The following is a 13,829-nucleotide window of genomic DNA, read 5'->3' as shown; positions in this document are numbered from 1 at the left end:
GATAGAATAAAAGACAAATTAAATAAATAACAATTAAGGAAACATAAGAATAAAATTAATGGGTTAAGATAATATATGATTAAATGGTATCGTTCATGGAACGGGGGTCACGGAGGTGCTAACCCTTCTACGTGCGTAACCGCACTCCCGAACCCATCTCTAAAAAAACGTGGACCAGTTCTCGTTCTGTCAACAGACCTAAAATTAATTTTAGGACTTCGTTTCGATTAAGAATCGGATTAATAGGTGACCAATCACACCTAGATAAAAAAAGATTAGTGGCGACTCCCTAACCATTTAATTTTGGCCCGCGTCGGACGGACGGGTTCACGGATCCGCACGTTACGACAAGCATAAACAACGTCATTCTCCTTTAGAGTTATTCGCAATTGTCATTTATATAAATCATTATTGGAGACTACACAATTAAACAACTTGCAACTTGTTATAACTCAAGCTTGGTACTAAGATTGAAATTGTGTTTGAATATCTTGTAATTATGATTCCAATGACAGAAGGTATAATGATCTTATTCCTTTAATTAATACTAGAATGGTATCCGTAGCTACGCTACAAAAAAATCATAAGAAATATAGATTATGTTGGAACGGATTTAAATTTGGTACTTTTAAAAGTGTTTGTAGAAAGAGTTATATTGTATTAGTTAACTGTATGAATGCATGGTTTTTATTGATAAAGGAAAAGATAAACTGGTATTAATTGAATATAGTTATTTACTTTAGTTTCAATAACTAATAGTTGTTCCTAAATATATGGTTTTGAAATAGTATTTAACCAAAGAATATACTAATCTTGTTAAACATCCAGTAATTTTTTTTCATTAAAAATATATTTTTCAAACAAAATGAATAACATTTGTGATCTGAAAGTTTCATTTTTGTTAGATTATGTATATCAACTTTTTAGATGCAGAACTTGTACTTAACTAAATGTTAATGAAATATAAACTGTTATATAATCGTTAGATATGTCTAACTATAATGACAATTTGCTCTTCTTTTGGCCATATACATTTGTTTTCATTTCTTTGATTTCTGTTGTTGTGTTATTGTATTACTGAACCGCATTAATAAATGATTTTTATTGGTAGAGGAAAAAATAAACTGGTATTAATTGAAGATAGTTATTTGCTTTAGTTTCAATTACCTGAAACTTGCACCTACATATATGGTTATAAAACAGTATTTATCCAAAGAACACAATAATCTTATCAAAGATTGTTAGATGTATAATAAAATATTAAGAAATGAGAGAGTATATAACATATTCTATTGGCAGATTAAGATAAATAGTTGTAGAATATAATACAACAGTATAATATAAAGATCTTATCAATATAAAATAGTTATTAATTTCTAGTAGTATTTATCTTTTTATATGTAAAATGAATGGCTAAATGTTGTCAAATTCAATTGATTTGTTTATTCAATGATGACTGTGTGTTATGTATATTGAGAAATCAATATAAAATAGTTACTAATTTCTAGTAGTATATGTTTTTCATATATAAAATGAATGCTAAAAGTTGTCAAATTCAGTTGATTTGTTTATTCAATGATGACTGTGTGCTATGTATATTGAGAAATGAGTAGATCTTCTTAATTTTTTTATTTTGTTCAAGGAACTTGATATATATTTATTGAAATTTAAATATTCATGTATAAAATAGATGTCTAAATGTTGTGGATTCAAGTTTATACAGAATAAGAAGATATAGATAGAAAATAATATTAAATTACAATTGATAAATATTAAATGAATCTATCCTCTAAATATTAAAAGTTATAAATTATTGCTTTTAAGTATTTTTTACTAAAATAAATAAAAGTAAAAAAACCCTTCAAATATAAAAATAACATAATTTTGATGTAAAGTGTATACAAAAATTAATTCAATTGAGAATGATAAATGTCAACTAATTAACTCAATCAGTTATTTTACTTTTATATATATTATAGATATGTCTATGTTAAATAACTAAAATTTAATTTTACTAGAAAAAATTTTTAAATTTTCATTGTGCTAGTAATACAATTGCATGCCTTTTCCCCATCAATTCACACAAAAAATAATATGAGCTTCATTACGTAGGTTTCAAATCAATCAAACAGAACAAAGATCTAATTTAACATTCATGAATTAATTTTAAAAGGGAAGCATTTTCTTAAACAGCTAACACATGCTGCCACGTTAATAAACTCATCCACTTTTTAAATCATATTCAACCAACTCCTTTCCTTTTTTTTTTTTTAATGACATTGAAGAAATCCACATCTAACTCATCTTTCTTCATCGAATTAAAATTTTGAATTTAAAGGGGAGGATTTTCTACGGACATCCAAAAAGAATCAATTGAATGACCAGAGGAAAGAGACAGAAAAGGTCAAAGAAAGAGGGAGAGGGAAAAAAAAATGGAAACAGATGTTGAGCTGTAAGCAACGTAAAGGTCATAGTTATGATCGGCAGGACAGGGGAGAGAAAGTTAAGAGGACTGAGGGAGAGGATTTTCCACATAATCTTTGAAGGAAGAAACAGTGAAAATGGGATTGAGAAGAAATAAAAAACTATTGATTTGATAAAAATTATGCATTTATTTTGAAAATTTTTTGCATTTTTAAATTCACTTATTGATGAGGTGATAATTTTTTTTCATTGACTGTATATATATATATATATATAATTTATAGAGTATATGTATTAATAGTGTATGAAATCTTTGAGCTAATAATACTAAAAGTAAAAATATTAAGTGTTAATTTTTATTACATGATGACATATTGATAATTTTCATTGACATGTAATGATATTCCACCCACCTCGATTTTTATTATAGAAGGCAAGACCATCCAAATGCAAATTGAAAATATTGACTAAACTCATCTTGTACAATGTTATACAGTTATGCTCTTTTGTATCAATCACAATTAAATGAATATTCATCACATAAATTTATATCAATACATGACTTTTCTAGTAATCATAAATTCATGACTAGCTCAACGTGGGAAGAAAGTGATCGGAACAGTAGGAGCAATCCAGTGATAAGTACATTATTTAAAAGTAATTTAAAGGAAAAAAAAAACTTCAATTTATGTAATCCAAGGTCTCATACATATAAACTTGGAACACAACGAAAACAACATGGGAGTAAAGGAAAAGTATACCAAAAAGTACATCTAGGACTGCTTCGACCTATGTTTGGAAAATGGATTTTGAGATCAATTTGGCTAGCCGGCCTACCCAAACTCAAATTTAGAATATTTTGGTTTCTCATTTTACAAATAATTTTTTATAATTTTAGTATTAAAATTTTGAATCCGTAAGAGCTCTTCAAATTTCGACCTCTAATTCTTGTGGCATTTGTCAAGATCATGATTATTTTTCAATAAAACTTTGAATATGAATTTGAACCAGTCGACTTGCTAGACCATTTGGTGTCATTAGTCAATATGAAAACTTTACTTTCATTTATTATTACAACCGACTTAAGAAAATGCATTAATGTATCATATTTAAATCAACATTCAATTATCCTGTCTAACAATCAACATCCATCGATACAAGCTTCCCTGGAACGGCATTAGATCTGGCGTTTCGCTGTCAAGCATGAATTTGGCTCTTTTATTGTTATATTTTTTAAAAAAATTAAAATTTGGAAAGCTGAAAATATAAAACCGGAAAAAGTGGTGAAAGCGGTAAAAGTTTCAGATCCCTGCTAAGAAGTTCAACGCGCTGCCAGATGTGGCCCACCAATTGGCACAAATTAAGTTGCTACAATTCCACGAGCTGAACCTTCCACGGCCATTCGACTTTCACACAGGGAAAATGGACCCAAAATCGTTTTCACATTTTCGATTTCGAAAGGTCTTCTCAGCTCCACAAATACATGCACACACACACACACACTATAATAAATAAACTTAAAAAAAAGGAGAAAAAAATTGACAGTCAAAAAGAAAAAAAAACCTCCTCTCAGCCTGCGTGTATTCCTTGCTTATCTCAACAATCAAACAAATAAATTCAAACAAAACTAATCGATTGATCTTTTCGCGTTCTACTCATGGCGGATCGAGCCTCGTACAGTTTGGCTCCCCGATTAGGTCAGTTTTCTGCTAGTCCTTTTCACCGTTTTTTTTTTTCCTTTTCTAAAATTTATTTGATTGTTTTTTTTTTTTTCATTTTTGGTTTAGATCCGTCTACTCTTTTAACGCGCTTTTAAGTTGAATTTTCGTGGAGTTTTATTATTATTAATCTGTTATTACTATTAGTTTTGTATTTTTTTTTGCTTAGTTACCATTAGTTTTATATTGATCCGTGGTGGAATTGTGTTTGGTTTAGCAGAAACTTTACGGGGCTTTTGATTGAGAAAATGGAGTTAGGTCTAGAGATAATAACTTGATTCAATTAGTGTGACCGGGTGGGAATAATTGATGAATGGATAGCATTGAAGAACTTAATTTCTCTGGAAATTACAGGAATTAGGGTTTTATTGTTCGTGATGGAATCTATGAAGATTTAGTTTATTTTTTTGCTTGCGCTGAAGAGTGGAAAGTTTCTCATAGCAATAAAGTTGCTTTGAAGTAAGATCACTGTAACTGTAAAAGACTCTGAAGAGATAATACTAAGCAACTCTATCAAATAGACTGAGTGAATATGAGAATGTGCTATGGTTCTGGATCATTTTAGGTAATACATATCAATTGGCAGTGCAATTGATACTTGATAATCTGCTATGAAAGCGGAAGTTATGTTTGTATACTAGGTTATGCAGACAGAAGCTTTTTGGGTTATGGACAATTTGCAGTTTTATCTCTTTTATGGAACTGAGAACCCTCTAACCAAAAATTAACAATATGACATATGTTTCCTATTACACAGAACTGGTGCACGATTTGAGTTCGATAATTCTTTTCATTCATTATCAGAGTTCTTAATTTTGTGAGAGTGAAATATAGGTCAATAATGTCATTTACTGATAATATAAATGAATCTTTTTGGTAAAATAGGCGCTTCTCCTTTTTCACTCCCTCGGACATGTGTGCACTGATGAATGGATATTTCTTTTGATGTATCTAGATTCATGGTTTTATTCCTCCGTTATTTTATGTTTGCTTGTGCCAATAAGTCTTTTGTTAATTAATTTTTTGTTTTCTGATTTGCAGATATTGAACAGATATTATTAGAAGCACAGCATAGATGGTTGCGACCTGCTGAAATTTGTGAAATTCTTCGTAATTATCAGAAGTTTCATATTTCATCAGAGCCTCCAAACAGGCCTCCAAGTATGAACATTAAAAAAACATTTGGAGTTGGATAAAATTCTTGACAATATTTGTTTATTGTGGATATACATAATTATATTATGATTACTAAGTGCTGCTTTTAGCATGCTGGGATGAATTATTATTTTTTAGAAGTCGATTAATGTTGTTTTATTCTTAGTTTTGGGTTCTCCTTACTTGTACTTCTATCTTTGCTTTCATATACTTTACCTTCCTAAAACCTTGTTTTAGTCAATCATGAAAGCTGAAAGAAAATGCTTTAAGCAAAACAGGCAACATTGATGTCAACTGTGAAAGATTATTTGATATGGTTGATTTAAGGGTAAGACAACCAAATAGATTGACATGAATTTAAACTTGCCAGGTGGTTCACTTTTTCTTTTCGATCGAAAGGTTTTAAGATACTTCAGGAAGGATGGACATAATTGGAGGAAGAAAAAAGATGGAAAGACTGTGAAGGAAGCTCATGAGAAGCTGAAGGTAGGTAATGCAGCCATAGATGATGAGGTTTTCTTGTTCTTGTTAGTATATTATTTTAGCAATTGAGGGAGTCTTCATGTTTGCAAGAAAAGTTGAAATTCCTTGCAAGTATGTGTGTTGGATTGTCTTGGTGTCATGTCTAGAGTATAGGGTTTATGGTGATTTGTGAAGACATGCATTAGTACATGTGTGAGATACGTGCTTAAAATTTTATTTGATCTCACCACAATAATTTTTTTACAAAATTAGTGACTCATGCTCCTGGACTGGAGGTTTTGCCTAAGAGTAACTTCTTTAAAGCAATTTTAGGTTGGAAGCATTGATGTGTTGCACTGCTACTATGCCCATGGAGAAGAAAATGAAAACTTTCAAAGGCGCAGTTATTGGATGCTTGAACAGTAAGTAGGGATTAATTTGTACACTATTATTTTTCTTTTTGTTTTTGCAATCAGTCTCTCTCTCTCTCCCTATATATATATATATTATATTGCTCTTTAAATATTGTTGACATTGTTCAAACCATAAAAACCCTGTTGAAAATTCAATGAATGCAACATTTTCGTTAACTCCTAAACTTTGAGTGGTTGGTGGTTAGCTATGTGTGCATTTTAGCGTGTCATCACAATCCTAAAGTTGTATGTATTTTGCTCTACTTTATTGTTTTTCTTTATTCCAGTTAATTACATTTATATTTCACTTTGAAACTGTGTTCTAATGCCAGAAAGAAAAGGTACTTTTATGCATCCCAGCTAATGAGGGCATAAAGTAGCTTAACAATTAACAGGGTTCAAAAATTTGTTTATGATTTGGGCCTCGTGGCCCATGTAATACATGTTAGCTTCCTGAGAAGTCTCTACTGGTTGTTAAGGTTGAGGAATTCATGCAGTGTAAGAAATATGGTTTGATTCATTTTTTTTTTCGAGTCTCTGTTACAATGAGTAATATATCATCTTCTCTTATGTTGACCTGTAAAGTAAGATGATATATACCAATGCTTGAATTGCTTATATCAGCAATTCTAGATCTAGAAAAATTTATAATCACAAATAATGGAACAGTACTCTTGAGTTCTGTGATATTTCGAATCCTCCTGGGTCTATGATTTAATGGGGTTCTTATTTGTTTAAATTTCCATGTTTTTGAATAATAGTACTTTTCTTCTTTCCTGTTTTATTAAGTAATTTAGAATTATATATATTCTTGTCTCTAAGCTTTGTTTATTTTGTTGATTTTGTTAATCTTATAGGGAGTTGATGCATATAGTTTTTGTCCACTACTTGGAAGTTAAGGTACTGCTCACTTCTCTTAGTGCTTCTGGACTATTTTTCCAATTTACTATTGCCATCATAAACATTTGCTTTTTCTTATAGAGTTCACCCAGTTTTGGGGGGTTGTACATTAGTCTTGGTTGGTTGTAGACTTATTGGTAACGATTGGAACAGTAGGCTTTCATAGCTTGTGCCAAACATCTTGATGTTGGTGTTTAGGTTTTTGGATTGAATGATTTTGACATGCACATGAACTGACTGTAACAGGTGGTTGTTGCAGTCATTGGTCCTAAGCTTAAGCTAATAAAATTTAGGTTGGCTCATTTAAGCCCTAATTCAAAGCTAGTTGAGTTTATCTACATGATTTTAGGTTCTGAATTTGCCCATGAAATTGTATTGGTGCTTAACTTTTAACTATCCATAATTCCTAAAAGTTAATGTTCTAAATTTAGATCTTGGACGTTTGCCTGTGCATTACAATTTTGAATGTTAATTGATTGAACATTCACAAATATATGTTTTTTTTTTCAGTTTTTCTAAAACTCTTACTGTTTTCTGATCAAAGTTATGAATTGTTTGACAGTTTGATTTCTAGGCTTGGTTTATAGATGTTTCCTGGTGCATGTGTACATCGTTTCAATAGTGGATCTTTCCACATGTTGAAGTTTTCTCATTTCAGACTATGGCTTTCTTTTTCTTCAGGGCAGTAGGACAATTGGAGGCATCAGAGATACTGGTGATGTATCAAATTCCCAAACAAGCAGTCCTTCAACTTCCAGCTATTCTGTTAGTCATACAAAAGCACCTTCTGGAAATACAGATTCTGCAAGCCCAACCAGCACCTTGACATCCTTATGTGAAGATGCTGATTCTGGTATTTTTTTTTCATATTCATATGCTTTCGCCAATATATTGGGGCTCACTTTTGACTTTTAATCATCTTAAGCTATAAGGAATTTAATGTAGTTTAATGGTGGTTTTTGACTATAGTACTGCTTAAGTGTCCTTTTTTTTACTCCCTCATTATGCATACAACTCTTGAATGCAACTTACATGAGATCCCATGCAGAGGACAGTCACCAAGCAAGTTCTAGAATCCCTACATCACCCCAAGTAGGGAATGCTACTATGATGGACAAGATGGATCCTGGCTTTTTGAATCCTTATTCTTCACATCCCTTTCCAGGTAAATGTTGTCTTTTATGATTTCGTTTTCATCAATGCACTTCTATTAATTGCTTTATGCATCAAGCTTTTGCATGATTTTGGATTTGAACCTGATGGTGACTTGAAACACTTAAAATGCGATCTTGAAGGTCGGTCATCGATTCCTGGTGTAAATGAAGTTTCACATCTTCATGGAGATAGACCTATGGGTATTGACTATGGTACTTACATGACTGAAGCTCAAAAAACACTTGATTTGGCATCTTGGGAAGGAGGCTTGGAACAATATATGCCTCTATATCCAGTTGCATCTTCTCATGCTTCAATGGCTTCTGCCCAACCTGATACTATGAGCATCAGCCAGCAACAAATGATGAAAGGCAAGCAATTAGATGTTGACAGTGCTGACAAGGAGTTTGGAAATCTTCTGCCAACACAATCAAATTGGCAGGTAATTATGGCAATTACATTTCTACCCTAGTTATTAATCATATAGTTTGCATCTAATGGTCAAAATTCTGAGATTAAGGCTTGGAAGCTCATATTTACACTTAAAAGTATATTACTTTTTGTAAGCAAGTATTTATATATAATCTATAGTCATGTAGAAATTTGTAAGACAAAATGCTGAATTTTTTTTATGTCTTAATGATGCTTCTTGATATGCAAAATGTTTTATGCAAGAAGTTGGTTTTCTTTTCATTATCCTATATTGGGCATACAGTACTGAACCTTGTCATGGCTATTAAAAGTTTTGATGGTTAACGAATCTGTCAGGTTTAGTTTCCTTGTGATTTATGTACTAATGCTTTGATTTTAAGTAATTAGCAGACTTAGTAGTCACAAAATCCAGTTTAATCACCAACTCCTTCACAGATTTGTTTGCACTTTCTGTACTTTTGATGTTTATATTATTTGGACCTTTCACTCAATTCATTCCAATATAGAGATGTTCTAATTCAAGTGCTTTTGTTTCAGATTCCTTTGGCTGACAATGCCTTAGAGTTGCCTAAATGGCCCATGGATCAGTCATCAAATTTCGAATTGGCATATGATACTAGGTTATTTGAGCAAAAGACTGATGATTTTCATTTACCCAATGCTCTTGAGGAATTTACCAATAATGATGTTCTAAATGAGCAGCCTGTGCATAAAAACCTTCAAACGCAGCTCATCAATGCAGATACTAATTCTGTCATGAAATCATATCCTGAGAATGATATGCATTTGGAGGGAAATATCAACTATGCTTTCTCTCTGAAAAAATCCTTACTTGATGGAGAAGAAAGCTTGAAGAAAGTTGACAGTTTTTCTCGGTGGATTACTAAAGAACTTGGAGAAGTAGATAATCTGCAGATGCAGTCCTCATCTGGTATTGCCTGGAGCACTGTTGAGTGTGGAAATGTATCTGATGATGCCTCGTTGAGCCCCTCTATCTCCCAAGACCAACTTTTCAGCATAGTTGATTTTTCGCCAAAGTGGGCTTACACAGACTTAGAAACTGAGGTATTAAAGTTTTGTTGTTTCTGGAGTTTAGTTTCTGCAGCAACTAGCAAAATTTAGGATTTTAATGAACTTCTTGCTTATTCTTGAAGCCTTTTCTGTCACCAGCTTTCTTACTAAAAATTGATTAATTTTTTCACCTTTTTTTTTTAGTTGTGCATTGTTCAACTTTATCGTATTAACATTACTTTTGTCTGTTATTTTGATGTGTGCTTAGCCTTAGCATGTAACCGCTTGAAACCCTCAATGCATTCATTTAATCATTCTTTTATTCTCTTTCTCTTTAACTTTAATTGTTATTGTTTGTACATTATCCTCCTCATTGTAAGTATTTTTGAATGTCGTTCAACCCCCTTCCCCTGCCCCTGCCCACTCACTTCCTTTAAACGTCTATTCTTATTTGACAGATGCTAAGTTAGTAAAAATGGACCTTTTCCACTGCTCATTTTCTGCATCATGAAACAGGTTTTGATTATTGGAACATTTTTGAAGAGTCAGGAGGAAGTAGCAAAATATAACTGGTCATGTATGTTTGGGGAAGTGGAGGTTCCGGCTGAGGTTATTGCAGATGGTATTCTTTTTTGCCATGCTCCACCTCACAGTGTTGGGCAAGTCCCTTTTTATGTCACGTGTTCCAACAGGTTAGCTTGTAGTGAAGTGCGGGAATTTGACTACCGAGCAGGATTTGCTAAAGGCATACATGTTTCACATATCTATGGTGTTGCTTCAACTGAAATGCTGCGACGATTTCAGATGTTACTTTCTCTGAAATCTTTCAGTTCTCTTAATCATCATCTTGAAGGTGTTGGGGAGAAACGAGACTTAATTGCTAAAATTATATTAATGAAAGAGGAAGAGGAATGCCACCAGATTGTAGACCCCTCATCTGACAAGGATTTGTCTCAACGTGAAGAAAAGGAGTGGCTCCTTCAGAAATTGATGAAAGAGAAGTTGTACTCATGGCTTCTTCACAAAATAGTGGAAGATGGTAAGGGGCCAAACATATTAGATGAGAAGGGGCAAGGTGTACTACACTTAGCAGCTGCACTTGGTTATGATTGGGCACTAAAACCTACTGTTACTGCTGGAGTTAGTATAAATTTTCGTGATGTGAATGGATGGACTGCACTTCACTGGGCTGCTTTCTGTGGCAGGCAAGGACCTCTATACTTAATCTTACTTATATGTGTTACACCAGCTTAACTATTATGGTTTAGAGCCTTCAATTTATGATCTGACATATTTCTGATTGAATTGACAGTAAGTTGAATGTGTACTTTGGTTATCAAATCAATTGACAACATTTTAGGCTTAATTGCATCTGTTTATTGGGTTATGATAAAAGTAAAGGCTGTATTAGAAGCAAAACTTATGCTAATAATTTTGTTGTGTGTCTGAATGTTTTTCCAAAATGCAGAGAGCAAACAGTTGCCATTCTAGTCTTCCTAGGAGCAGATCCTGGAGCACTTACGGACCCATCTCCAGAATTTCCTTTGGGCAGAACTCCTGCAGACTTGGCTTCTGATAATGGACATAAAGGAATATCTGGGTTCCTTGCAGAATCTTCCCTGACCAGTTACCTTTCTTCTCTCACAATGAATGATGCAAAGGCAGCTGTACAAACAGTTTCAGAGCGAATGGCAACTCCTGTGAATGATAGTGATTTGCAAGACATACTGTTGAAGGATTCAATTACTGCTGTTTGTAATGCCACACAAGCTGCTGATCGAATTCATCAAATGTTCAGGTTGCAATCCTTCCAGCGGAAACAGTTGACTGAATCTGGTGATGCTGTGTCTGATGAACATGCTATTTCCATTGTAACTGCTAAGGCACGCAGGTCCTTGCAAAGTGAAGGGGTAGCCCATGCTGCTGCAACACAAATCCAGAAAAAATTCCGTGGTTGGAAGAAAAGAAAAGAATTCTTATTGATCCGGCAAAGAATTGTCAAAATCCAGGTTAATTGCTGCTTTTATCTTAGTTGATGTCTAAGTGTTTTGGAGTATGTGTTCCTTTTTCTTTCTTCACTTGATTTTTTCATTGGAAAAGGGTTATAATATAATCTGATTGTCTTTATGTGCTTGCTTTGTGGTGAAGCATGTGTCATCCTCTTCCTGTGTCTGACTTCACTTAGAGACAAGAACATGATGGGATTTGGGTCTTTCGTTTTTAGGGGTTTTGTCCATTTGATTTCTGGTGGTCCCTGTGCCATGACTTTTGTTCTTTTTATATATTATAGTATCAACATTTTCTATACTCTATATGTACTTATCAAAAAATGGGGAAAAATGAATTGATTTTTTATCGTAAACATAGTGTTCAGGATTTGTTCATGTATTAGTTACCTCTAAACTATAAAATATTTGAATTTGAATATTGATTTTTAATTTTATGGTGTGAAGGCCCACGTAAGAGGACACCAGGTGAGGAAACAGTATAGAACAATCATCTGGTCAGTGGGAATTCTGGAGAAAGTTATTTTACGGTGGAGACGTAAAGGGAGTGGTTTGCGAGGATTTCGGCGGGATGCACTTACCAAGGAGCCTGAGTCACAGTGCATGCCCACAAAAGAGGATGAATATGATTTTCTTAAGGAGGGAAGAAAACAAACTGAAGAAAGACTGCAGAAGGCACTTACTAGGGTAAAGTCCATGGCTCAGAATCCTGAAGGACGAGGTCAATATCGTAGACTGCTGACATTGGTTCAAGGAATTCGTGAAAATAAGGTATATGCAGTTTTGTTATGACAAACTTTTATTTTAGTAAAGTTTACAAAATCGGCGGGCTTCAATGATGTTAGATAACCATGACATGTCAATCTGTCTCAGATAGTGTCTTTTCACATTGAACTTGCCTTGTTTTGATGTTCACTGATGCTTCATCCGGATGCTAACTGGCCAACCATGCTCTGCATCAGCATTTTCTTTTGGATATTGAGAGACCTTTGTGTTAAGGCCAATCATTAGCCTGGTTTGAGCTCTTATTTCCTTGATTATTGAGATCATTCCAAGCCTTATGAGACCAATTTTAAATTCTTGAGATTGTATCTCAGAATTAGGACGTCCTAAAATCATTGTGTAAATTTTTTGAGCTCTGCATCTCTGTTTGTCTATGCACCTCTCTTTGTCTCCCTCTCTTCACTTTGGTTTTCTGAAGGCACACTGATCGGTGCATATGCCATAATTTTGATTGTGGAAATGTGCTTATTAGTTTGATCCAAGAAGTTTCCAAAGAATAAAATTCATATTCAAAGATTATTTTCACTCTACATATTATTAAGGACTAATGATTTGAGATATTCTTGTGCAGGCTTGCAATATGGTTATGAACAGTACAGAAGAAGTAGCTGATGGTGATGAAGACCTTATTGATATTGACTCTCTATTGGATGATGACAATTTCATGTCAATTGCATTTGAATAAGCTCCTGCAAACTTTGCCCCTACATGTCCAACCTGTACATAGACAGGCAGCTTCATTGCAGCATCATGAAGGAGTTAACTTCATTGTGTCTGTAAATATAAATTATCTAACGCTTTCTTAGGGTCTAATGTACTCTGCTTGTTTCTAGGTAACGTAAGAAAAGCAGGTTTACATTCCAGATTATTAGTTTTTAATATCATAAATTCATAACTCAAGGGGTAGAGTAGTATTTATTGGTTGCTGAGTGCCATGGGAGATTTATTTGTAAAACTTGTTGGAGAGGAATGATGAATTATCTAGAGTTAAGGTTGGGCTAATTTGCTGTGCGTCTGAAACTTCATGGAATCTGAACATAGTAATTCCTTGTGTGTTTCACTTGTGTTCAAATCTCTCTTGTTATTTTTATCTGAGCAAAATCGACACACTCAAACCCAGACAAAGGATTTCTCATATTATAGCCGGAAAAAGAAACTATTTTTGGGCATTGAAATGTGGACCACAAACTAGTGACTGGTGAGCAGTGGTGGGTGTTGGTGTTTTTGAATGGAGACGGCCGTGCTTGGGGTCTCAACACACCTTGATTCCCCGAGCTTAAAATTTTTATATCAATGCAGTCAAGGATTTTCTATTTCTTTCTGTATTAAATCTAAGAATGGGAATGGAAGTATTTAGAAATGTTCATCAG

General features: G+C 33.4%; 1 protein-coding gene across 1 annotated transcript; it reads left to right on the top strand.

The window, feature by feature from the left end:
- Window positions 3,829–13,523, top strand: LOC18608292 (calmodulin-binding transcription activator 2). The gene is made up of 13 exons (XM_007042898.2): window positions 3,829–4,121; window positions 5,184–5,303; window positions 5,668–5,783; window positions 6,093–6,181; window positions 7,030–7,072; window positions 7,754–7,925; window positions 8,121–8,237; window positions 8,368–8,669; window positions 9,197–9,724; window positions 10,187–10,875; window positions 11,139–11,679; window positions 12,124–12,447; window positions 13,031–13,523. The coding sequence occupies exons 1-13, from the start codon at window positions 4,082–4,084 to the stop codon at window positions 13,142–13,144; spliced, it is 3,195 nt and encodes a 1,064-aa protein (XP_007042960.2). The 5' UTR covers window positions 3,829–4,081; the 3' UTR covers window positions 13,145–13,523.

Source organism: Theobroma cacao, chromosome 2, assembly GCF_000208745.1.
Source record: "Theobroma cacao cultivar B97-61/B2 chromosome 2, Criollo_cocoa_genome_V2, whole genome shotgun sequence".
Classification (NCBI taxonomy): Eukaryota; Viridiplantae; Streptophyta; class Magnoliopsida; order Malvales; family Malvaceae; genus Theobroma; species Theobroma cacao.
This window is presented reverse-complemented; position numbering and strand designations above follow the sequence as displayed.